The sequence below is a fragment of the Aedes albopictus genome, chromosome 2, assembly GCF_035046485.1.
Source record: "Aedes albopictus strain Foshan chromosome 2, AalbF5, whole genome shotgun sequence".
Lineage (NCBI taxonomy): Eukaryota > Metazoa > Arthropoda > Insecta > Diptera > Culicidae > Aedes > Aedes albopictus.
The window spans coordinates 293,035,544-293,062,962 of NC_085137.1; the positions used below are offsets into that span (position 1 = coordinate 293,035,544).

General features: G+C 42.6%; 1 protein-coding gene across 2 annotated transcripts in view; it reads left to right on the top strand.

Annotated features, from left to right (window-relative positions):
- LOC109414240 (uncharacterized) overlaps positions 1-27,419 on the top strand; it is a 357,064-nt gene that overhangs the window by 193,991 nt on the left and 135,654 nt on the right. For both annotated transcript variants that reach the window (XR_009997784.1, XM_062852084.1), the window contains exons 5-6: positions 10,291-10,434; positions 10,865-11,065. Coding sequence is in view for 1 of the 2 variants with exons in the window: in XM_062852084.1 (XP_062708068.1) it covers positions 10,291-10,434; positions 10,865-11,065 (345 nt within the window). In the remaining variant the exon portion in view is untranslated. The remainder of the gene's footprint in view (positions 1-10,290; positions 10,435-10,864; positions 11,066-27,419) is intronic.

The window sequence follows — 27,419 nt, forward strand, 5'->3', positions numbered from 1 at the left end:
CCGCCTGAAACGCGAAGCAGCAAAGGTCGGACTGGTGGTGAATGCCTCAAAAACAAAGTACATGCTGGTAGACGGAACCGAACACGACCGGATACGTCTGGGTAGTAATGTTACGATAGACGGGGATGCTTTCGAGGTGGTGGAGGAATTCGTCTACCTCGGATCCTTACTGACGGCTGACAACAACGTGAGCCGTGAAATTCGGAGGCGCATCATCAGCGGAAGTCGGGCCTACTACGGGCTCCAGAAGAAACTGCGGTCGAAAAAGATTCACCCACGCATCAAATGCACCATGTACAAAACGCTAATAAGACCGGTGGTCCTCTACGGGCACGAGACATGGACCATGCTCGAGGAGGACCTACAAGCACTCGGAGTTTTGGAGCGACGGGTGCTAAGAACGATCTTTGGCGCTGTGCAGGAGAACGGCGTGTGGCGGAGAAGGATGAACCACGAGCTCGCTGCACTTTACGGCGAACCCAGCATCCAGAAAGTGGTCAAAACCGGAAGGATACGGTGGGCAGGGCATGTTGCAAGAATGTCGGACAACAACCCTGCAAAGCTAGTGTTTGCAACGGATCCGGTTGGCACAAGAAGGCGTGGAGCGCAGAGAGCACGATGGGCGGACCAGGTGGAGCGTGACTTGGCGAGCATTGGGCGCGACCGAGGATGGAGAGCGGCAGCCACAAACCGAGTATTGTGGCGTACTATTGTTGATTATGTCTTGTCTCAATGATGTTGAACAAATAAATGTATGTATGTAACACAAAATTCAGCATATTCGTAGTCCCGTGTCAAAAATTGAGCTCAATCCACAAAGCATACTATAGTTACAGCATCTCAAACTTGGTCATTTTGTATGAAAATCAGCGTTTGTCCGATTAATTATGCACCACAGTGTACATCGACTCTAATGGAGGAGGAGGGGTGTTGTTCTGGCCAAAGTCTACGGTACATACAAATTTCAAACAATATGTATGAACGAAAGTCAACGGTGGAGGAGGGGGGGTCTGAGATAACCAAAAATGAGTACGTAGTTTATGGACAACGCCTTAGCTTGCATGAGACGTATCTAACAAAAATCGCAAAACGGACGTAACACTCTCATATTTTCCATCGTACACCGATTATCCGGTCTATTTAAAAACTTGCTAGTCGGCCAACTGACCACCCGTGGCGCTCGCATCGATTTTGTTCGAGTTTGACGTTTCCCCCCTAACGCCACCTAGCTCATGGTTAACTGTTCTTATAGCATTGGGCGAATACGTTTCCGTGACTATGATTTGAATCCAAAAATGTTCGAAGTGTTACGTCTGTTTGTCTGTGTTTTTGATATTATGAGCACCTAGGATTTCCCTTGAGTCATTTTCAAAGACAAAATAATAATACGGATGTATGAATGACGTTTGCTCTTTTTCTAAACGAAGGTCGTTTTTCTTTTCATTTGCTCTGATAGGAAATGATAGCGCTTTCAACTCAAAACACGCTTATCAGAGATTATCCCTTCTTTGATTCATAGACTGTTCTTTTGAGTGTTGTTGAATATTCAATCGCTGAAAACGCCTTTAAAACATATAACACCTTTAAATTGAGTCATCGGGGTTGAGATAATCTGCTAAAGATCATTGTCGGCATAAAAGATGTAGGCTAGCTGTAACACATTCGATACGGAAAATGTAAGGTATGTTTGCATTTAAAGGACATCTTTGAGCACAATTTGTATATGCATAAATACAATTCACACCGTTATTATAGCTAAACTTTACTGATTTTACATTTGGAATCGTATATGTTGAAAGAAGGGAGAATCTCTGATGGTGTTTCCTACTATAACGTCCATAGACACTAGAACAGTTTGACACCAAAGAACAAAACATCAATATTCAATATACTAGCTTATTTTACTGGTACTGCTGATGATAAGTTCCACAGGTCAACTTGTAAGAAAAGTCTATGATTGAAAGAAGGGAAATTTATTATGAAAAGGTTTTCAATCAGGCGAAGGCATAAGGTCAATGCCCATTCGGTCTACTGATCACCATTCAGCTTAATTCTCCTAAGATGTTACGCTAGACAACTAATAGACTTATGGACATTTACCAATATTTCCTACCTCATCGTTTATACCCCGTGGCAGTCTTCAAAGATCATCAATGATAAGCTGAGTTTTGAAAAAGCATGCGTTGTAAAACTCAATGATTCGCAACAAATTTGAACATTTGCCTTTTATTACTCCTGTGCTCCTGAGCTCATTGATTACAATCATCTCAACGATGAAAGTTTTTTGGATGATTGATGGTTGTGCATCACAACGTTATGAAGCAAACAGATCTGAAAGTGTATGATGGACACAGTGTTCAATTTAGACCACATCAGTGGTATCCATTGGGGGTCATGGGCACATTTTTGATGGCCTGAGCATTTAACCCGTCAGGACGCGCGCCGTTGTAAGAGGTACATCACTACCAAAAAAACCTCGCTCGTCGTATACAGCGCGAGCGCGGTGAAATTTCAGCTGCTCGATGGCGCGCGTCCTTAAAAGTTAAAATTTCTTAAAATGAATAAGTCGCTATGACTATGAGGCAAACCGATATGACACAATTTTTTGCGAGAAATCAATGTATAAAAAGTTATCGAAAAAAACCTTGTTTTCAGGTATATTATGGTAATTTTTTCTTTAAAAAATACAGGGGATGGCCAAAATGTTTGGGATAGGCACCTTTTTTTCTCTCACAAAAAAGGTCAACATGCTATAACTTTTCATAGAGTGCGTCGAAAAATCTCAAATTTTGACTGTTGGTCAACCTATTGTATGTGCATCATTGGTACAAATTTGGGCTCGATTGATTAATCTTTCGCAAAGTTAGAACCGTTTTAGTAAAACACTATTTTTTAGACATCTCATTTTTGAGCTGTGAACCGAATTAATTGAAATTTTGAATGAACACTAACAATATACTAATGCTTCACAAACTATTAAAACATAGATACTTTTTGAACGTTGAAAAAAGTTATCATGGATTGAAACTTTTTGGATTATTCTCGAAAAAATGTAGTTTTTTTACGTCAATGTTAATAAATTTTAGTGTTGATGTCCAAAGATTTTCCACTTCTGTTCTCAAGTTATCTTTAATCAGATATACCCTAGCAGAAGAAAATAGCTGAAGAATAACTAATTCAGGTATAGAAAACCGAATACCTACAACCCGAATGAGGTATTATGTAGCCCTGCGTAAGAGGTAAAATACCTTAAATAATAACTGGTGTGTATTTTGTGCATAACGCGTGAATAATGACTTCAGGTATGGCAATACCTAAATAATAATCGGCGATTTTTCCATACAAATAGCGATTTCTCCATAATTGAATAATACCTCAAGCAGTCTTCAACACCAAACCAATAACTCATTGAGGTATTGTATCAATACCTACAAAATACCAAAGTAAGTTATTTTCAATACCTGGATAACCGACCAATACCTTGTCTTGGTATGATACCTGACTTTGGTATGCTTCAGTTATATGTCAGTTATTCATTCCTGCTCGGGTATTAGAGCCAATTTAGATTAAAGGAAGGACACATTTAATAATTTTTGTGTGGTATTGTAAATTTGACTTATTTTCCTCTATATGGGTAAAAATTTCAACCCGGTATAACTTAATTTGCCGTAAGAAAATATTACATTTTATAACGTTGTATATTGCTGATAAGGGGGTGGAAGCTCAGGTAAAATATTATCTCCTGGGCGCCCATTAAAAACACCACCCCCGGCGAAGACTGGCGCTCTAGCCTAGCTGTTTAGCACTGTAGTTGGAGGAAATGCCAATGCAGAACCCGTAGCTTCCGGGAAGATAAGCCCAGCTCCCTGGGTTAGTGGGTTGGTGTCAGGCCCTGCGAGCCAGCCGTAAAAAAGACTAGCACCGGAAAATCAACAAGAGAAGAATGCGAACCGATACCAATGGCGACGACCACAGCGACGGAAAGGGACTTGCGATTGGAAGCTCGGTACGTGGAACTGCAGATCTCTCAACTTCATCGGGAGCACCCGCATACTCGCCGATCTACTGAAGGACCGCGGGTTCGGCATCGTAGCGCTGCAGGAGGTGTGTTGGACAGGATCCATGGTGCGAACGTTTAGAGGTAATCATACCATCTACGGCACAAGAGGCATACGCAGGACTGTCAGGATGGCCTCTATGGTCAAATGGCAGCGCGCGTGGGACAGTTCCACCAAAGGAAGGTGGACCTATAGGTTGATACCGAGGGTAGATAGTTGGATTAATAGGCGCCATGGGGAAGTCACATTCCACCTGACACAGGTCCTTACAGGTCATGGTTGCTTCCGACAGTATCTACACCGTTTCGGGCATGCGGATTCTCCCGAATGCCCAGTGTGCAATGGTTTAGAGGAAACGGCGGAACACGTTTTGTTCGTGTGCCCGCGTTTTCGCACAATGCGTGACCGCATGCTTGCCACATGCGGGGAGGACACAACTCCGGACAACTTGGTCCAGAGGATGTGTAGGGATGAGTTTGGCTGGAACGCCGTTTCAACGGCTATTACCCACATCGTCTGGGAGCTACAGAGGAGGTGGCGCGTGGACTCGGAGAATGGCTAGTCCAGATGCAGTACAAGAGGTGGTCCAGGGGTTCGGAGTCGGCTTCGTAGGTCATACCGGTGCCCTGCGGTCGAGATCGACCCTTACAACGATTAAGTGGCCGCGGAGAGGAAGTCCCGGTAGTGGTGCTGTCGTGGCGTCGGTCTACTGGGTTGGATCCGAGCCCGCGGTTGGAAAGGGGTCCCCGGCAAGGGTCGGGGTAGGTGAGATCCTGCTGTCTGCAACCTACGGGTGCATCTGATAGGGCCTGAAGGGTAGTGATACCCTTCCTTACGGGCAGGTCAGATCGGGTTGCACGTGGGCATCAGTTCTTGATATCCGCTCAGCAGTAGGGCGCGGGCGGGGTTGACCCTGCCCGCCTTCCGAGGACAAAGGGAGTGGCGAGGACCACTCGGGAAACTGGCTAAGCGCCAGCATGCTACCGTGATGGACTCTCCAAAGCGAGTCATCGATGTTCGTTGCTGCAGGCTACGCAGCTAACCTTGTGGGTGCGATGTGCACTAGCCCCTCTCTGAAGCAATACCTTCTTGGTGGTTCCGGAGAGACGTAGGGTTTGGCGACCATAGGAATGGTTTAGTGGGTACGAGGAGAGAGTAGTCCTGGATTTTACTTTTGTTGTAGAAGACGGCCTGTCAGACCTACACTACCCTAACCTTCTGTTAGGGTGTCTGTTGAGCAGATTATCCCCCTATGGTTTAGAAGGAAAAAAAAATACCATCTACCAGAGTTGCGGCAACACACGCGAGCTGGGAACAGCTTTTATAGTGATGGGCGATATGCAGAGGCGCGTGATCGGTTGGTGGCCGATCGACGAAAGAATGTGCAGGTTGAGGATCAAGGGCCGATTCTTCAACATTAGCATAATAAACGTGCACAGCCCTCACTCCGGAAGCACTGATGATGACAAAGATGCATTTTACGCGCAGCTCGAACGCGAGTACGACCGCTGCCCAAGCCACGACGTCAAGATCATCATAGGAGATTTGAACGCTCAGGTAGGCCAGGAGGAGGAATTCAGACCGACGATTGGAAAGTTTAGCGCCCACCAGCTGACGAACGAAAATGGCCTACGCCTCATCGATTTCGCCGCCTCCAAGAACATGGCCATTCGTAGCACTTTCTTCCAGCACAGCCTCCCGTATCGTTACACCTGGAGATCACCACAACAAACGGAATCGCAAATCGACCACGTTCTGATTGATGGACGGCACTTCTCCGACATTATCGACGTCAGGACCTATCGTGGCGCTAATATCGACTCTGATCACTACCTGGTGATGGTTAAACTGCGCCCAAAACTCTCTGTTATTAACAATGTACATTACCGGCGGCCGCCCCGGTACGATCTAGAGCGACTGAAGCAACCGAATGTCGCCTCAGCATACGCGCAGAATCTCGAGGCAGCGTTGCCGGACGAGGGTGTGCTCGATGTGGCCCCTCTAGAGGACTGCTGGAGTACAATCAAAGCAGCCATCAACAACGCCGCCGAGAGCACTATCGGGTACGTAGAACGGAGTCGACGAAACGATTGGTTCGACGAGGAGTGCAGAGCGGTTCTGGAGGAGAAGGATGCAGCGTGGGCGGTAATGCTGCAGCATGGAACCCGACAGAATGTGGAGCGATACAGACAGAAGCGGAAGCAGCAGACCCGTGTCTTCCGGGAGAAAAAGCGCCGCCTGGAAGAAGCGGAGTGCGAGGAAATGGAACTGCTGTGCCGTTCACAGGAAACACGCAAGTTCTACCAGAAGCTCAACGCATCCCGCAAAGGCTACGTGCTGCAAGCCCAAATCAGCAGGGATAAGGACGGGAGCCTTCTGACGGACAAACGTGAGGTGATCTAAAGGTGGAAGCCGCACTTCGACGAGCACCTGAATGGCGAAGAGAATGTAGGCACCGAGGACCAAGGCAGCGGAGGAAATGACTATGTTGGTGCAGCATTGGACGGAAACGAACCAACTCCCACACTGAGGGAAGTTAAGGATGCCATCCACCAGCTCAAAAACAACAAAGCGGCTGGTAAGGACGGTATCGCAGCAGAACTCATCAAGATGGGCCCGGAAAAGTTGGCCACCTGTCTGCATCGGCTGATAGTCAAGATCTGGGAAACCGAACAGCTACCGGAGGAGTGGAAGGAAGGGATAATCTGTCCCATCCACAAGAAAGGCGACAAGTTAATGTGTGAGAACTTTCGAGCGATCACCATTTTGAATGCCGCCTACAAAGTGCTATCCCAGATCATCTTCCGTCGTCTTTCCCCTAAAGTAAATGAGTTTGTGGGAAGTTACCAAGCCGGTTTCATTGACGGCCGGTCAACAACGGACCAGATCTTCACCGTACGGCAAATCCTCCAGAAATGCCGTGAATACCAGGTCCCAACGCATCACCTGTTCATCGACTTCAAAGCGGCTTACGACAGTATCGACCGCACAGAGCTATGGAAAATTATGGACGAGAACAGCTTTCCCGGGAAGCTGACTAGACTGATAAGAGCAACGATGGATGGTGTGCAGAACAGCGTTAGGATTTCGGGTGAACTATCCAGTTCATTTGAATCTCGACGGGGACTACAACAAGGTGATGGACTTTCCTGCCTACTATTCAACATCGTCCTGGAAGGTGTTATGCGACGAGCCGGGCTCAATAGCCGGGGTACGATCTTCACGAAATCCAGCCAATTTGTCTGTTTTGCGGATGACATGGATATTATTGCTAGAACATTTGGAACGGTGGAAGAACAGTACACCCGCCTGAAACGTGAAGCAGCAAGGGTCGAACTGGTGGTGAATGCGGCTAAGACAAAGTACATGCTGGTAGGTGGGACTGAGCGAGACAGGACAAGCCTTGGCAGCAATGTTACGATAGACGGGGATACTTTCGAGGTGGTAGAAGAATTCGTCTACCTCGGTTCCTTGCTAACGGCTGACAATAACGTGAGCCGTGAAATACGAAGGCGCATCATCAGTGGAAGTCGGGCCTACTATGGGCTCCAGAAGAAACTGCGGTCAAAAAAGATTCACCCCCGCACCAAATGTACCATGTACAAGACGTTAATAAGACCGGTGGTTCTATACGGACACGAGACATGGACGATGCTCGAGGAGGACCTGCAAGCACTCGGAGTTTTCGAGCGACGGGTGCTAAGGACGATCTTCGGCGGCGTACAGGAGAACGGTGTGTGGCGGAGAAGGATGAACCACGAGCTCGCTGCACTTTACGGCGAACCCAGCATCCAGAAGGTGGCCAAAGCTGGAAGGATACGGTGGGCAGGGCATGTTGCAAGAATGCCGGACAACAACCCTGCAAAGCTGGTGTTTGCTAATCATTCGGTTGGTACAAGAAGGCGTGGAGCGCAGAGAGCACGATGGGCGGACCAGGTGGAGCGTGATCTGGCGAGTGTTGGGCGTGACCGACGTTGGAGAGCTGCAGCTACAAATCGAGTATTATGGCGGCAAATTGTTGATTCAGTATTATCATGAATTTGATGTTAACTAAATAAATGAAATGAAATATTGCTGATAAACGTGAAAAAATTCATTCAATTCGGTTCACTGATTTCCGAGATATGACAGCTCAAATATGAGTTGTCTAAAAAATAGTGTTTTACCCGAACGGTTCTAACTTCGCAAAAAAACATTCAATCGAGCCCAAATTTGTACCAATGATGCACATATAACAGGTTGATAAACAGTCAAAATTTGAGATTTTTTGATGCACTCTATGAAAAGTTACAGCACGTTGAATTTGTTTGTGGGAGAGAAAAAGATGCATATCCCAAACATTTTGGCCACCCCTGTAAGGTATCTGAAACTATAAGAGATATTAAAATGGTTTTAATGATAAAATAACGACCGTCTTTGATAACTTGATAGCGGTTGCTGGCGTATTTTCGGTCCTCGGGTTACTTGTAAAACAACTGTTTTAATTAAAGCCGACGTTTCGAGCGTTTATTCACTCATCTTCATGGCAAACTACAATTTACATACAAAGTTTGAGTAGTCTAGTCATTTGTTATACAAAAATACTCACATCAAAAGTTGTTTTTAGGTCAAGTAGGTTTGGACATGGACTGATGGAGCGGCTAACAACATTACACTGTAATTATACATACAAATTTCGGACATAATGACTTGATTCATTTTTACAATAATTAAAACTTTGGACGGGGCACAAGCTTTCATTTATACATTTATTTGCTTCATCTGACATTTTCTCTTAATGAAGTGTGATGGAGAAAAGCCTCCTTGAACGAACCAAAAACATTTAATTGGGCTCCTTCAAAAAGGCGTGAAAACTCCATGTCTTTTCCACAACATAACAATTATTTGAAAAATATTCGATGCACGGCTAACATAATTACAACAGTACAGATACATACACAGCATACACAACTTACACAGCTTTCACCTATTTATTAAAACAGTTGTTTTATAAGCAACCCGAGGACCGAAAATACGCCAGCAACCGCTATCAAGTTAAAATGGTTTGTTCAGCAAATATTTTTGGAATTATTTGTTTTTCGAATTTGTAGGGTAATTTTCCAATTGTTGCACGGCTAAAAACTCGCCTTTTGTTGCACACTCCACGTTATTCTTATGAGGTGTGCAACAATTGGCGAATTTTTAGCCGTGCAACAATTGGAAAATTACCCTAGAACATTTTATTGCTCTATATGGAAACCATAAAATTTTGACTTCGTGATCTTGAGAATCATTTGGACCATCCTAATTTCACAGTATTGAAAAAAAAAATATTCAAAAAATATCAGGAAACTTGTTCAAAGACAACATGTAGCTAAAACTAATAGTAAAGGCGTAATTAGATTGCACGTTTGCTTCATAAGCAGATGGTCATGGGATCGATCCCAACCCCGGCACTTTCGTCAGTTGCTCTTTTCCCCATGGAGCAGCTGACACTGACCTTTTTCTGAGCCCATGACTCAAATGGACCTGGATACTTGGACATCGGCGAACGGCAACTCATAATGGACCCTCAATCTGACTGGAAAAAGGAACAACCAACAGGCACACATCAACATCCTCGTGCTCCTCATACTACAATGATAGGGTGGAAAATGAAAGCAGTACAACGGCAACCAGTTCGATATAGTACAATTAAAAAAAAATAAATTAAGTACAGCTTCCATTTGGAATCGCTCCCGCAGTACCGTTGTGGACAAAAGAGCTGTAAATTAGGTTAAGTGGTTGAAGAATAAAAAGGGCGTTATTATTTTTTTCCAGTTAAATACGGCCCTTGGACCATTGTTCATTAATTTCTCCTATTTAAACAATATCCTACATGTAAATCACCAAAGACATACTTTTTTACGTCTGTGTGATTTTTGTATCGGATTGCATATTCCCGTAGAAACATCAGCAACAGCCACCAACGAGGAAACAAATTCAATGCAATAAATTTTCATTGCGTCAATTAATTTCACTTAAAGCGAATAACCATGTGCTAGCTGAACTCCATGCGCTTCTTCGAAGAGTTGGCGTATCCCATGCTGTATGTCTATCCGAAATGTTTTGCCTTATAGCTTTTTAGAGCCATACTTACAAGCAATGTTCGCACCGTAATTTACCATTTTCCAGATGTTTTCTTTCGTGAACTTTTCGGTATTCTCCGGTCTCGCTAAACCTTATGTCTTCTGTTTTTTTTTTCTTTCCACAGTGTGTTCCGATTCCGGGGCTGGGCTTCCGTCGTGGATCGTACCGGTGCGTGTGCCGAAAGGGATACTACTTCCCCGACACCAGCATCGAGCAGAAGTGGTTCAATGGGACCACACTCGAGGAGGAGTACGAAAAATTGATGCAGGTTAGTGTTAAAAGCTTTGGTCGTAAATTAAACTGTGTCGTCGCTGTGTGGGTGTGACGACAATAAATGATACACTTCGTAAGCCAGTGACTGAGGGCTGTTCACCATAAGGCATTGATGACAGTCTGTGATTAATGTAATCAATACTGGCTGTATAAAAGCCTCATTTTTGTTCTTGTCTTCGACTAACACGGTAATGGGGTACTTGGGCAAAGGGATCATTTTCGGTCACTTGTTGCTACATAAAACTCAGTCAATTTTGTATCAATTGACATCATTTTCAGAGCACGATGAGATACGTACATGTTTTAATGTAAAAAGTCTCATCACTTCATAAATTTATCAAAATATTGAAAAAAAAAACACAACGAACTGCAAATAAATATGATAAAAAAAATCCTCTCCTAAAACTCCTCTTCTCACTTTCCAGAGCGAATACAGCACCTACCACGATGCATCGTCTTATCAGTGCCTGCCCTGTGCCGAGGGGTGCGATTCCTGTCTGGACGCTTCTCCGTGCGTGGCTGCCCTCAACTGGACGATGCGAACCGGAATTCTGGTGCTGGCTTGCGCCGTAATTGGGTTGCTTCCGCCGGCGGCAGTGTTCACTTTCCGCTACCAACAAGTTAAGGTAAGTAGAGTTTGCCAAACTTTACCTAGACCGGTCTCAGCCTGGCGCAACTGTAAAGAGCTTTCCTTTTTTCATCATTGTACCTCGCCGCATTGCCGCTGAAGTTTTTGGGAAATTTTCCCGAAATGGAGATAGTATCAGGCAGGTTTCGCTTGAAGCCACGATAAAGCAAAACCAAAAAAAAGTGCTCTCCAATTACCGACTGTCGCCTGAGGAACGACAGAAAATGAGCGACTCGAAAACAAAAAAAAAAACTGAAAAGATTCGACCCACTTTTCCAGCAACTTGAGCAGTTAATTTCCGTTCCAGTGGTAGTGCTTTGCTTCGATGGGTTTTTCAATTTACTTAAAAGGGACTCGTTTTACAGACGCTGGCGCTGGGACACTTTTCTTGCCCTTGATACTGATCCTGAAGACGGTGGCGGTGGCAAGTGTCATTAAACGGAAGTGTCGACGTTGGTCTCGCGGAAAAAGCTAAAGCCAAGAAAACTAGTTTTCTTAAGTAAAGGAAAAAGTTCAATTATAAGCACCGGTTTAAAGTGCGAGTTCTTTAGAAAGAAAACTTTAAAACCGAGGCACCAATGAAATGCACTCTAGAGAATAGTTGTAAAATACCCTCCTCATTAAAAGCTTCTTAGGAATTAAGGACCAAAATTGTGAAGTGAACTTTCATTGAGGTGCCTTCATTAAGCAATTTTTCATCTGGAATCTGTTATCCCAACTCAAAGCCAGACTTATGAATGTCATGGGAACCACACAGTATCTTGTCACTCAAAAGGGAAGAGAAAAGAATTCCCATTGCTGCATTCATTTTGGAGAAGACTTACTGCTTCGCTTAGACCATGGAGCCATAGCAGTAGAGCATCCACATTAATTTTACTGCTTCTCGGTCGGAGTGGTCCGTCAACCAACGCAACGTGGACTAGAAACCATCCAACTGTAAACCACTTCCCAGGATGATTAACTAGTTCTTGGAATTGGAATAGTGCTGCTCCAAATGGTGAATTCATACATTTTACGAGACCTCCGCAAGACCGGCGTAAATTGAAAGGACACGACGTTGACATGAGTTTTGCATTTTAATGCAGGGTAGGGATTACAATAGCGATAATTTTCAAATGGGTGGTTTTCTCCTAAAAATATTTCACTGAAAAAAAAAAGAAGCTTGTTTGACAATTGTTGGTTATATCCTTTACAAAGTTCATGTCGTCGAGCATGAAGCTAGCGAATTCCACATCAAAATCATTATACCAGATTGTCGCCGATTGTGTTCGCCATGGCCGCCCATCTCTGGTTTGAGAACCAGGCGGGGCTTGGACTTCTTCCTCATCTTCTACGAATCTATTGAACTCGTCGTCCGATGAATCTTCTTCAGCTGTGTCTTCAACACAGCGGTCTTCGACGTCCACTTCTCGGTTGCTCGACGCAATTTCCATCTTGGCTGCTAGCTGCTGCCAGATACGTTCTTCTCCAGCTTGTGATTTTCGACTTTCACAAGCCTATATCTCGTGCAGTTACGACCGTCCTCTTAACTGGGTCCCAGATGTGAAAATCTTTGTGCACGTATCTAACGAAAGTACCCTCCCACGCTTTACGATCGAGCTTTCGCTTCAGCTCCTTCAGAGTGTATACGAATACGTCGAATGTTTCAATCATCCAGCATTTGCGATTCCTACAACTTGGAGTTTGGGTCTCCTCGAACACAGACGTTGGACTTAAGCGATCAATTAGACCCTGGGTGCAGGTATCAGTAGATCCAGAGGCACGTTCTCCTCTATTTGGAAAATTTGTGCCATTGCCATGAACACGAGCCTATTCATCATTTACCTGAGGGAGAAGGGAAGGTAAAAAATATGGGACAGGGAAAAGGAAAGGTAACCCGAGCAGAGTCTAACAACAAAATGATAGCAAATCGAAAACTCGATTTGTATTCAGCAGCAAATTGATATCACATTTTGATACAAGTTTGGCTTGATTTAATAGGGTACGTGTGCCATCAGTAATCTCACGCTCTCATATTCATCCTATTCGAAAACAAGCGATTACGGCACCGATTGATTCCGTTCTTTTTGTTTTCATAGGTGCTCACTTCTAACAAAAAATACAAAAATAAGAAACAAAACAGACAGCGCTTCAATCCTTAGTTTTTCGTAGGATGAATATGGGAGCCACATGCTTAATAAGGGAACCAATACCCTATGATTTCAAATTTAGATTTCGTTTTGCTGTCACTTCAAACAGTTATTTAAAAAAAAAATTTTAAGTTATTTTAAAACTTCTAGGCAACCTTGTATAATAACTCTAAGAGTATATCATTAGTGTAATTATCTTATGGCATTCAGGATTTCATATCAATCGAAAACCCCTATATTTAACGATTTTTTCATTTTTTCGTACTGGTAGCAAAAGTAGTTATCAATTTGCTATCACTGATAACAGGAATTGTTTTCAACTTGCTCTTACGGGAACATTTTTCTGCTCTCATTTTTGATGTTTTAACCGTTAAAACGACCAAAACGACAACAACCTGAGTTATCATAATTTACAATATCACAACATCAAAATTTGTTTTCAATTTGCTGTCAGACTTTGCTCGGCAGAAAAGAATAGCAACAAAATAACACATCGAGGTATTTATCTTAAATAACATTCTACCTCGACATGCTCTTCATTAGGTGGACATAAGAGGCAAAATAACAATAATGAATGCCATAATTTTGTATAAATAACACCTGAAAAATAACAAGTCTTGTTATTTCAATAATGAAGGCATACCATAAATTTCAAGTGCTTTATTTGTTATCCAGAAGGAATGCAATAACAAAGTTATAACGCTACTAACTTCGGCATTGCAGTCTTGGGGAATTAATACGATAGTTTTAGATTTTTTCCAACGTTTCGACTCGTATTAGAGTCTTCTTCAGCGGATAATTCTGATTAATCGTTTTTCGCTTGGGTTGACATAGAACTGTCGGTGTCTAAACTGTTGAACATTGGATGTAGGATATTTAGTGAAACGTAGCGAGTTTTGTTAATTTCACTTAATGAAGCAAATAAATTCTTTGCACTACACATCTGGTGGAGGTAGCGGTTGGTAATAACATGTCTTGCTATTAAATTGAACATTTTTCGATAGCTCTATGATGTAGTAACAAATCTTGTTATTCAGTTATTTTCCCAGCTGAATCATCAATACCACATCAATACCTAACTTTGCTCAAATACCTCCATTTGTTATTTATTATTTATTTATTTATTTATTATTTATTTATTATTATTTTTGTCCATCTGACTTCAAGGTCTACATGAACATTTGGAAAGCTTTAATTTCTAATAAACATTCATCTAAGTCTTCTTATAAAACTATCTACAGATACACAAAAGTCAAATACACTGACGACACTGTTGAAAACGATGCACATTGCCCTAATTGGTTCATTCTGGCCATAATCTGTCCGATGAAACTCCAGCCGCAGGAAGTCGTTGTTTCTTAATACCCGAGGAGGAATATTGATGTTTATTTGTCGCAGTAGAGTGGGAGAGTCTATTACGTTCAATAGCAGCTTTCCAACAAATGCTGCTTTAGCAATAATTCGTCTGTTTGTAAGCGTTTCCATGTCCAAAAGGCGACAGCGTTCTTCGTAGGGCGGCAAATTGTCGGGATTGTTCCAGGGTAAAAATCTGAGGGCATATCTAATAAAACGCTTCTGGACAGCTTCAATCCGTCTACTCCAGATGTCAGTGTAAGGACACCACACAATAGACGCCGATTCCAGTACAGGTATGTTCCGTTTTTATCAACACGGTCCGCGATTTTCAGTTGACAAAAACGGAATAGTGATAAAAACGGAATAATTTTCTTTGACAAAATATTTTGCAACATTTTTATATAAATTGGAAGATTTACTGTAGAACACATTCCAGAAGTAAAAATATGCAGTTTATTATGAAATTTAATTGTTTTTTGATATCTTTTAGCACATCTTGGTAGCACAGATCAAATTACAGTTTTCTGACTGTGACATCGAAAAGAAGTTTTTACCACATTTGTGACCACAGTTTTGGAAATTTATTTTCGTTGAACGCAAGAATGGCACAGTTCCAGTATCCGTTCCAGTATCCGTAATGACGTTTTGAAATATGACATACTTCCAGGAATGATTAAACTCCAAGAACGTAATTTAGATATCCTAACAAAAAAGGATATGTTTACTTCCTTCCGGAACGCATTTCTCCACGATTTTCATCTTAAAAGATTCCTTTGAAAGTTTCAACTAGGATACTACTTGATACTTGATGGGCTACAACTCGTAGCGGTGAGTCTACGCCGAATGAAGCATTCGCCTCCACTGGTCTCGGTACTGGGCCAATCGCTTCCAGTCACCCTCAACGTTCAGGGCCCTTAGGTCATCCTCAACTGCAAAACGCCCGTGTGCGCGGCCTACCACGAAGCCGACGACCGCTACCTGGTTCTCTGCTGAATATAGTTTTAGCTTGTCGTTCCTCCGGCATACGAGCTACGTGCCCAGCCCACCGCATCCTGCCGTGTAGAATATTGGATTCTCCAAGAAGTTGCTCCAGAATTCTTGTAGGTTACCTAAACCATGTCGCTTGTTTATCTTTTGGAATTCAATAGGGGGTCATCCATAAACGACGTAGCATTTATGGACAGCGCCTAAAGCATTTTTAGAGAAAAGAGGTTCTGCCCCTTGTGATTTCTTCAGAAATTCTTCTCGAATCAACCCAGATGTCTCTTTTTAAATTTTTCCTGGAGTTTCTTTGGGGATCCCTTCAAATATTCCACCAGGAATTGGAATTTATTAACCATACTTATGTATTATGTTGGGAACAGCTCGCTGACGTTGTGTACGGTTTGGGGCTGGAATGGCCCTGATGCACAAGGTGAGCTAAGAAAATCATTCTGGGATTTAGTCCTAGTTCAGAAATTCATCCAAGAGTTGCTTTGGAGATTCGCCAAGATTTTATTTTTGAAATATAGGAGTTTCTCCGTTTCTTCAAAATTTCCTATGGGATTTCTTCCAAGACTGCTTTCTGAAATCCCTCCTGTTTTTTTTTTTAGATATTTCTCCAGGAGTTCTTTCTGGGATTCCTTCAACAGTTTTTCTAGAATTTCATCAGAAGTTCTTTCTTGGATTCTTTCAAGATTTTCTTATGATATTTTTTGACTTTGTTTTGGTATTTATGCGCAGTAGAAACATCTACAGTCTACACCTGCTGGAACTTTCAGAGATTTTCCAATACGATTCTATCTTTCATCTATGTTATTTTCTCATGATTACTATAGATGAACCAGCCTTGGGCTGAAAATCTAGTTGATAAAAATAATATTACAATAAAAATTATCCCCGATTTCTTACTGCATTTCCTGGGAATCTCCCAGAAGTTTAGTCTAGTAATCTTCCAGGAATTCTTTCCTAAAATCCTCCAGAAGTTTCTTCGGGGATGATATTCTGTATAGAAATATGCGGGGAGTTATTCCTGTGGATCCTCCAGAAGTTTAAGAAATCATCCAATTGTTCCTCGAGGCATACTTTCAGAAATAATGGGATTTCTGTGGGATTTTTTGGGAATCTTTTGTTTCTTCTTGGAACCCTTCAGGAGTTGCTGGAGAAATTCCAAGATCGTTTTCCAAGATCCTCGACTCCTTCTTTGAGAAACTTTTTTCTGAAAGATTTAACTCCTAATTCACTTAAAGGAACTTCTGAATTATTTCCTGACGATTTCTCAGAAGAAAACCATTAAGGAATCTGGAGGAATACAAGAATCGCTAGTAGGAATCATTGAAGAAAATCAAGAATGCATTTTTGGAGCAAACGAAAGATGAAATCTTGGATAAAATTCTATAGGAATCTCCTGTTAGGCTAGTGAATATAGCTGTTTCGGTTTGGAAAATTTCGACAGGCTATCAAGGATTACAAGAGAGATCTCTGGTAGAAGTTTGAGCACCGTCGGAAAAAATAGCGACCAGGAGAGAAGAATTCAGCAGATCGCATAATTTCAAGAAAACGTGTACAAAATCACGTGAAATTTATTTCACTTAAAAAAGTATTGCTTAAAAGATTGTAGTGGAAAAATTCAGGCAAGGACAGGCAAAGAAAGCCCTAAACTGTTTCAGTTCTTGAAGAACACTAGAAGTGCCAGGCCAAGTTTCAGTTGATACGTAGAGTCGTAAAGAATAATAATAATAATAATAATAAGAAGAAAGGAGAAGAAGGATCTTCAGAAGGAAGTTCTTGGAGGAATACTCAGATGGACATCCTGGAGCAATCCCTGGAAGGGACATCAATTGTGCCCTAACACAATAGGCTAATGAAATAAAAAAAAAGTTCGATTATCCATGGTGATTTTTTCCTATTGCCGGATAATCGAATCCGTCCTTTGATGGTTTTATATGCACATCCCATCTATTATTGATCTATCATGATAAGCAACTTTTGTTACACTTGGAAAATGATTGAGCCATTTTACAAAACGACAAAATTGTTGATAATGATATTGATATTCACGTTTTACCTCCTGCCAGCTTCTGTAAGAATTTTATTAATTATATTGGCTCGGTTTAAATTTTATATTGGGCCATTGGTTTAATTTTTCTCATTTTCAAATAAGAAGTAAAATTATGCTTGAGAGAAAGCATTAATTAACATTATTTATAGCTGAATTTGAAATGTGTTAAAAGCACTGTAGCATATACGTCTTCTATGTCATTATTGGTAGTTGTTTCAAATTCTTTAATGGATGCATTGCCTCAAGATTAATGTTAAGCTATAAATAACTCGTGTTCGAGGGAATAAATTTGACAAAAATTTTAGTGTTGACAAAAACGGAATGAAATGTTGACGAAATCGGATAGTGACAAAAACGGATAGTGATAAAAACGGATAGTGACAAAAACGGAACATACCTGTACAGAACGTATCAATGACATGTACAAAGCGCGCAAGCAGTACGGATCACGAAACTCGTTTGTTATCCTGAATATAAAGCCGAGGTTCCTGTTAGCTTTAGCGATGATAGAAGAGTAATGCTCCACAAACGATAGCTTAGTGTCAAGTAGCACTCCAAGGTCTTTCACTACAGAGACTCGTTGCAGTTGGATCCCGGACATCTTGTAATTCCAAATAATGGGAGTTTTCCTTCGCGTAAATTAAATTATGGAACATTTTGAGATGCTTATAGCTAGCATGTTTCTTAAGCACCAGTCTTCGAAAAGATCTGCTAGTCGCTGTAGCTCCTCGCAATCTTCCTTAGATTTAATCAGCAGATATATTTTAAGATCGTCCGCGTAGAGTAGTCTGCATCCATCAGGGAGTACTAGGCAGATATCGTTGAAAAATATCGAGAAAAGCAATGGGCCCAGGTTACTTCCTTGAGGAACTCCAGAACAGGCATGAAAGTAATCAGAGATTGCACTTCCAATCTTGACATAAAGAACACGATGGTCCAAATATGATTGCAGCCATGAGGTAAATCTAGCAGTAGCACCCAGACACTGCATTTTAGCTAGCAGAATACTATGGTTCACCCGATCGAAAGCAGATTTCAGGTCGGTATAGATGACATCCACTTGACCACCTGCCTCCATTACTTTTATAGCGTGTGATGTAAATTCAACGAGGTTGGTGTTGATCGACCTTCCAGGAAAGAATCCGTGTTGATCCGTCGAGATATAGTTCTTCACTCCAGATAACAGCACACGACTCACAAGAGTCTCCAATAACTTGGACCCAGCGCACAATGAAGTAACTCCTCTGTAATTCTGTACGTTTCGTTTATCTCCCTTCTTGAAAACAGGAAACATAACTGAAAGTTTCCAACTCTCAGGGAACTTTCCCAGTGTTACCGACTTGTTGCAATTAATACGTAATGGTGTGCACAGTGAACTTGCACATTGCTTCAGAACAATCAGTGGAATTCCATCTGGTCCAGCATTAGTCGAAGACTTTAACTTGCTGATCGCGAAGAGAATATCTTCATCGGAAAATTCGCAGAGGTTTATGGCCACTGCATCTGTAGGAACGCTGTTGAGTGCATTTTTAATGGACTCCGGATTAACTGGATTTTGATGGAAGGCACCCGAGAAATGTTTTGCGAAAAGGTTACAACTGTCCGGCAAGAAATTCGCGGTTTCTGATCCCAGAAACATGCTACGTGGTAGTCCACTTTCCTTACGTTTGCTGTTGACAAAAGACCAAAAGTGTCGAGGATTTCGTCTCAGACTATCTTGAGTTCGCCTGGCATAACGGTTATAAAGTTTACGATTGAGCGATTTGTACTTATTACTAGCTAGCAAAAACGCTTGTTTTGTGAACACATTTCTGTTGTTTGAGAAGCGCCGGAGAGCAGCTGCACGTTTTCGCCTCAAATGCCGAAGCTGACCATTCGACCAAGGTGGACGAGGGCGGGATTGGAAAACGGGAACGTAGTCACGGAACGTATCGGTAAGGATTCTGTTGAAAGTTGCAACTGCAGCGTCTAGATCGGAAGTAGTATCCAGTCGAGACCAATCCATATTTTGCAAGGCTATGTTCAACGCACGAAAGTTGGTCTTACGAAAATTAAACACTCCAGTGTCATCAGGTTCTTCAAATCGGACTGGAGGCGAGCAGTTAAGGAGAGAAATCATCGGAGGATGAAATGAATCCGCCTTTACAAGCGACTCAGGAGCTGGCACTATTTCACAGGATTTGTGTTTATCCCCACCGATGAACACCAGATCTAGCGTACGACCAAGAGAGTTCTTGATCACATTCAGTTGTTTAAGATCCAATACAGCCATGCCATGTAAAAGGGCTAAGCATGCAGCGGTGAAGCGACATTCAACTGGGTTTGGGTAGGCAAAGCCTGAAGGGGATTTGGTCCAAACTAAATTCGGTCGATTATAATCTCCGAAGAGGATGTTGATATCTGAGGCGCAAGTGGCTTCGGAGATAGCCCTCACTGTATCAAGATGATCCTCAATTGTAGCTGTGGTAGTGGCCTGATCCGGGCTAAAGTACACAACGCCGATGTACACATTGCACTCGTTCAACTCGGTCTTGACCCAGATTTGATCCAATTCAGCGACGGTCCGAACCTGGACTAGACTCGAAGACAGATAATTAGCAACATCAATCAGTTCTCCGCCTCCTCTAGATAGTCCAGTGACGACTGAATTGCGGTCGTCCCTGTACACAGCGTAACTGTTACCAAATAACTGCGTAGACAAATGCTGATCATTCAGCCACGTTTCTGTCAGCACAATGACGTCGTAATCCATCTCCGATACGGACAAAAAGAACTCTTCCGTTTTCGTCCTCAACCCCCGTGTGTTCTGTTAGTAGATTTTAAGCAGATGTGATGAATCCTCAAATGACGTTCGGAGACCAATCACGTTGTCGATACAGTTATTGTCACAACACCCAATAGTTGTTGAGCGGTTGGTCGATTGGTGCATCTGCAATGTGCGATGGGTCAAATTGTGTGAAGCATCTTCGTCGGCTTCGGCCGGACATATACTTGTTCTATGATTACCTGAGAAACCATAGCTGTCGCCAGAGATGTCCTCGTTGTCATCGCAGATGGAGATCAAATCAGGCCAAACATGTCTAAAGGTCCTATCTGCAGAAGAGAGGCTCTCTTTGGTTTCCCTCTCTTTCGTTAATATCTCAGCTGTTCATTTCTATTATGATTGTCTCCTTGCATTGAACGATGGTTAAAACATGCGTCTTTTGATTTGTACTGCAAAAATAGTTGAAAAGTGTACCATTACATTGCAATAACTGAAAGAGAAAGTAAACAAAGAGAGCCTCTCAAACGCAGATAGGACCTATTGAAATGTTTGGCCTGAAATAGGTGTCGCCAGATGACAGCGCTGTAGGGCCTGACGATGGGTCGGAGTTTGAGCAGTTCGGCTGCAATAGGTACCTCATAAGATTGTGTGTAGCATCTTCGCCTGCTTCGGCAGGACATATACTAATGTAATCATTACCTGGAAAAACACAGGTGTCGCCTGATGACAACACTGTTCGACACGATGGTGAATCGGTACTAGGGAGGTACGAACTGGGAAGCACTACGGGGATACGCCTTGACGACACAGTGCTTCAAATTTCTGTTTGCTACGATGAATAATCGATTCTTTGCCTGGCACGATTCCGGCGACGCTGAAGAATCGGACAGTTGGAGCTCCAAGAAGAATGAGCGATGTCCAGTTGGTTTTCGTCGTCAAGATGCCGTTCTCTATTGTGCTTTGAACAGTTCACGCATTTTTGGAAATCGGACTCACACTCATCAAAATCATGGCAGTCGGCACATTTGGGACAACAGGCAGGAGCAGTGCAGTCACGCGCTTTGTGACCAAATTCAAAACAGTTGTAGCACTGGTTAACATTTATGTCTTCTACAACTCGGCAACGGTTCCAACCTATGTTCACTCGCTGGAGCTTTACCAGCTTCACGAATAGACTTGAGTCAACCTCAATCAGCGCAGACATGGGATTTGAGATGTGCTTCTCATTTTTCTTCAGTCGAATGACATGCATTTCCTCGTCCTTAAGGTCCTGAAGGGATGCATTTTGCTTCGTCATCGTTCTAACCAACTCGTTTTGTGTCACACTTTCAGCAAATCCAGTGATTTTCACTCGTGGCTTAAGTGCATTCTGAATTTCGACAGAATAATTCGACAGTAGTTCCTTGGCAGCGGAAACCGAGTTCTCTAGATTCACAGCGTATGCTTGCTTCGCCGGACTTCTTAAAGCGAACATCTTTGACAGCGAAAGTAACCGGGTCTAACTTTTGTTGTATTTCATGTTTTGTTTTTTCGACTGACTGAGAATTGAGTGGTTTTATTAATACTGTTTGTTCGATTTTCGTTATCATGCTTGTTTTAGGGGCTGGTGGTACGACAACTTCAGTAGGCCTTGATTGGTTAGGGACGAGGTTACCACTGTTTACAACAGTGGTAGACTTGATCCTTCGGCGTTTTCCGGAGCGAAGCCATCCTCTGTCATCATCATGATCATCATTGGCACACAATAATCTATCCCGAGGAGCAGCGCCAACTGGAGTGTTGGAATCTATTCGATGAGAGGAAGAGTTAGAGGGGGTAGCAGATCCCTTTCTCTTGTTGAGTGCTGTGGGGGCATTCAGTAAAGAACGAGTAACATCGGCATACGAAATGTTGGTGACTAAATCGGTTTTCGGCAACTGAATACTTGCTATCTCCTTTCCAATTAACTCTTTCAAATGCATTTGCAGCGAGCTTTGAAGGTCGTCTAATTTAGATTTGACCGTTTCATTCAATTTCGTGTTGAATCCATCGATAGTTTCGCTCATCACATTTACCTTCGATGCTATCTCGGAACAGTGGTTTTTCAATGCATGAAGGTCGGTTTGATCTTTGCGACAATCAAAGCACATATATTTCAGCCCAACATTCTGTCTTAATGCAGACACAGCGGCAGAGTTAAGCTCGGAACACTTAGCATGAAATATTTTGTGGCAGCCACCAAAGCAATAAACACGTTCGTTTTCAGCAACGATCTTCTGCAGGCATACATTGCACAATACAGTCGTCATAATGGCATGCTGCGCCTCGTCGCCCCTCAACATTTGCCCTGGCGCGGGCTTTGATGAAGTAACAATACAATCCTATCTGATGCCGTTGTTTGGGTTCTCGATAAAAACTTCCAACATAAATCACTCGTACAGAGATTGTCTCACAGCTCTAAGAACAGAACCGTCTTAAAGAACTTCCTGAGAGCTACACGAACATACAAAAATTGTCAAATATCACACGTTAAAACGGCACGAAAAATACACGGACAACGAGATTCCTGATCCGATATCTCACATCGCGTTGCTCTTTGTTATTGTGGTGTTCTCACATCAGAATAATATAGCAATACCAACTTGAGGTATTAAAACACAGGTTGCTCTTTGCACGGTATTTGTAAGGTATGCCCTTCTGCTCGGGAGGGAATAGGATCACCATACACGCATAAACGTATCACAACGGGTTCACACAGCGTTCTGAAAAGGGCAATGTGATAACGCATAAAGCATGAGAGCCTATAGCTCTTTACCACAGCGAGCAGGTCAAGAACAACATAACGTCCTGAAGATTCAGGTTCCTGAACTCAGTTTGACTTAATAAGTGTAACCGAGTACTCGAAAAACACAAATGCGCAAAAACTGGGCAGTTACATATCAAACAATATGAAGTTCCATAATAGGATTCACTGCTATCACATACACATGGATCAGCTTGCCGAATATTTGTCATGTGATAGTTGAGTCGGCAAGTGGCCAGTCAACGCTCTGACCAGCATGTTGATACTTCGCCACCCATGACTCCGTGCGGCTTCCAATATTGCATCGAACGACACGTTGTCAATAACACCACCGATATCGAAGAAAACACCCAAGCAAGATTGCTTTTGAGTGAATGCTTTCTCTATATCGTAAACAACCTTGTGTAAAAAAGTTACAGTGGACTTTCCAGATTGGTAAGCACGTTGATTCACATGAAGTGGCACGTCGGGCAGATGTACATCACGGATGTGATGATCGACAATGCGTTCTAAGCATTTCAGAAGAAAAGAGGTCAAACTGATAGGTAGGAAACTCTTTGCTTCTCCATACAACGCCCGACCCACTTTCGAAATTAACTTGACAGTAATATTCCGCCAGGATTTGGGAATATATCCTGTAGCAAAACTGCAAACAAGTAGTTTTTTCAAAACATGTTTGAAAGAAACAAATCCCTTATGAAGCAAAACAGTATATATCCCATCTGCTCCGGGAAACTTGAAAGGAGCAAACATATTTATTGTCCACTCAATCGATTCTATAGTTATGATACTCCGAACCGAAGCTAAAGAATCATAACTACAAGAAAAAACATCAGGTTCATCCGAAGATGATATATCCACACATCCGGGGAAGTGTGTGCTAAATAAGCATTCCAGAACTTCCTCATCAGAGGAAGTGAAAACGCCATTTGTCAAACGAAGTTCGTTCATTTGGAAATCCTTAGATATTGCAAGCATTTTATTCAACCGAAAGACTTCGTTCGAACTGAAAACATTTGTACAAAGATTTTTGCAACCGGATCGTTCAACAAATCGAAGAGCTTTCTGGTAGCCCTTGTGAGTTGTCCTGAAAGCCTCTGATCCAGCCAAATGTCGTCTGTTCCAACTCTTTCTACATTGTTTCCTGAGCTTGGCCAGATCAGAGTTCTACAAAGGGGTTCCACTTGTGGTCTTCACACACCGTAGGAGGCAAGCTTCTTCAAAAGCTTCCATGATCAGGGCCGTTGTAGTATCTTAATCACACGTTGTAGTATCTTAATCACTTGGAGCGTCAATGGATGGTGAGTATCCATGAAATTTGGCCGCAACCAAATCAGTTATCCCAGTTGGTTGACCGGGGATTCCTGAAACGCAAAGTTTGCCAAGTAACATGCAAATGAATTTTAAAAAAATGTAGCGATGATCAGATAAAGATTCTTTATCTGACACATGCCAATTGGTCAACTCGTGACTAATTCTGTTAGAGCAAAGCGTAATATCTAACACTTCCTCTCTAGCAGATACCATGAAGGTTGGGCGGTTGCCAATGTTAAGTAATGCAAGATCTGTACTACTTCAGTATTCCATCAAACTGGAGCCTCTCAAGTTAATGTTTTACCTGCCCCAGATGATATGGTGAGCATTAGCATCACTGCCAAAAACTAGCGGAAGGCCTTTTGAAGTGCAGTATGCGATGACTTGTTTGAAAGCATCCGTGTAGGGCACGGTTCATCATGCGGTAAATACACCGAACAATAGACGTATTTCCGGTTGAGATTTCCAACAGAAACATCAATTGTGATAGCACATACATCACTGGTGGTTACTTCAGAGATGAGTGTTGCAACGTTTGCGTTGTGAACACAGGCTCGCGGCATGACACGCGAGTTTGCAATTTTTTTTACAGAAAGTAGCAAACACCGGATTCACAAGGTTTTCTAGATAGAAATTCCCCTCACGAAAGTAAGGTTCTTTGACTAAGGCCGCTTGAGCTATACCATTTTGCATAAGTCTGCAAAGATTGATCGTTGCTGTTATTTTATACTGAAGATTGATCTGAGCTATCGTAACGGTAGCCATTACCCATACTAGGCACGATTAAACTCTTCGCAATCACAGCATAACAAATAACAGCAGCAATAAAACCAGTATCGATTGGAAAACGTCAAAGGCGAGGATACACAGAATACACTGTGTAAATCGCATAATGCGAAATTATATAGGTAAAAATTTAAAATAATTACAACATTTTCATAATCCCGCCCTTATTTAGTCTCAAATTTGAGACCAAAGAAGGGCAGCTGAGAAACACAAGGCCCACTGCACCATTGCTCCGTTAAGCGCATTAAGGGCAAAATACTGTGGAGGGTGCCCTGGTACTCTACAGGCCTAACCATTCATTTCTAGGCACGGTAAGCATAAAGCCGTACCATACCATGAATTAGGGGTCACCTGTTAGTGGACTCTCACCACCGGAACAGGCGGTCCTTAGTGTTATTCTTAGCCAATTAAGACAATCGCTACCGACACTATCTAGGCTGATCGAGAAAAGAAGTGAATATTGCTAATCTACTTAATACAGGCTCGAACGGTCAGTTAGTTTAGGTCACCTCGAACACCGACGTTGGACTTGAATGATCAATTAGCCATCGGATTACGGTTCTTTTAGTAGTTCGACAGCTCCGATAGTCACCAACTTGCCATGATTTTTTCGTGACATTTTCCATCCCTGCTAATAGGTTTGATTTTATTTAGTTGGCCAATGTCCACGCTTTCGTGGGTAATCGTATATTTACAACTACATTTACGATTCGCACTTTCAGTTTATGCAAATATTGTTATCTGTTCGATCAGGAAATTCAATAAAACTAGCACGATTCCAATTAGTACAGCGTCCTAAATTAGAAAAACCTCATAAATATCACCGCTTCCGAACAGCGTGAAAGTTAGCCACTAATAGTCCTGTTTGTATCACGACCGACTTCCAAGCACCTAACTTGCGCCTTTCACCATCGTAAACCACTTCATTAGCGTTCGCTTCAAATTAAAATATCCGTAATTAAAATCAAATTAGGACTGCTTCTCGTCTACCGGTTGGAGAACTTTTTCCTCATATTCCACCAAACACCCCAAGGGTAGAATAGTTTGCTTCCATCGCATCACATCGCATCGCACCGCACCGCGCCTGTAGGAAAGGCATGTTAAAACCAAGACAGCCTATGACACTCGGTCAGCCAGCGTCTAATGAGCTCCGCCAAACCATCAAAGCCGCTGGCCGCAACATGAGTGCGGTAAAGCGTTTGCGTGTCTACGATGCTATCGCCACTTCCCTTCTGTCGCTGCGGCTCCTCTCCGGTCGGGGTAGCAATTTTCAGCCACAAACTGACAAACTCAGACAAGTACTTTGTACTCGTACTCGAGCATGCCATAACTTTTGGCCAGCGGCGGCAAGTATCCGCTCGTGGCTTCCGTGCTACACCCGAACTGCAAGCTTAGCAGATTTTTCTCGCGTTTCGGTCTAAGAAAAGGTTTATTTGAGGAATTTTATTGCCGACTGTAATACGGCTACCATTTTTTTTCCGGCGTCACGCAAGTAGAGGAAACGCTAAGAAAAGTACCATTAATTCTCGTGGTTCACCTCTGCCGCTTGACGTCGGCTCCAGTTACTGCATACCCATGGCCTGCGGCGTGGAAGCGTGCCTTGGCATACATGGCTGCAGTTGTACATGCCCTTGTGGGTTGCGGAATTATCAGCTGAAACACTTGGAATTTAAAGCATTCTTTTATGCTGTACTTGAGCCTAGTTGAGGTTAACTGCAAGCTAAAGTTGAAGTATATTGGTGTAGTCTCCACACGAAAGTCTGACTCATCAAATAAAAGAATGTAAAAAACAGGAACAGCCAAATTAAATTAGCTTCCCGGAATGTTTAATTGCGTGAGCTGTTAAGGATGCAATCAGGGTTGTCCAAACCAAATAATATCAATATTGGCTAGAATTTTAGTCAATGCTGACCTTTTTAGTTTTCTTCCCCTGTGCTCCCCTCTGCATTCAATAAGCTGAACTTTTGTGACATGTCCCGTTTTGATATTCGCATGTAGCTAACTAATTACCATGTGTCAAGTAATCAGTTTCTGCCACGACGACGCGTCGTCCCCCAGTCAGGTGCAATGAACCCCAAGACCTTCCCAGGTTCTGCAGCCCAGATCTCACTAGCAAGCAACTACTATTTAGAATTCTTTGCCTGCGCGTGTATAAAGCACCACAACTGCATAGCAGATGTT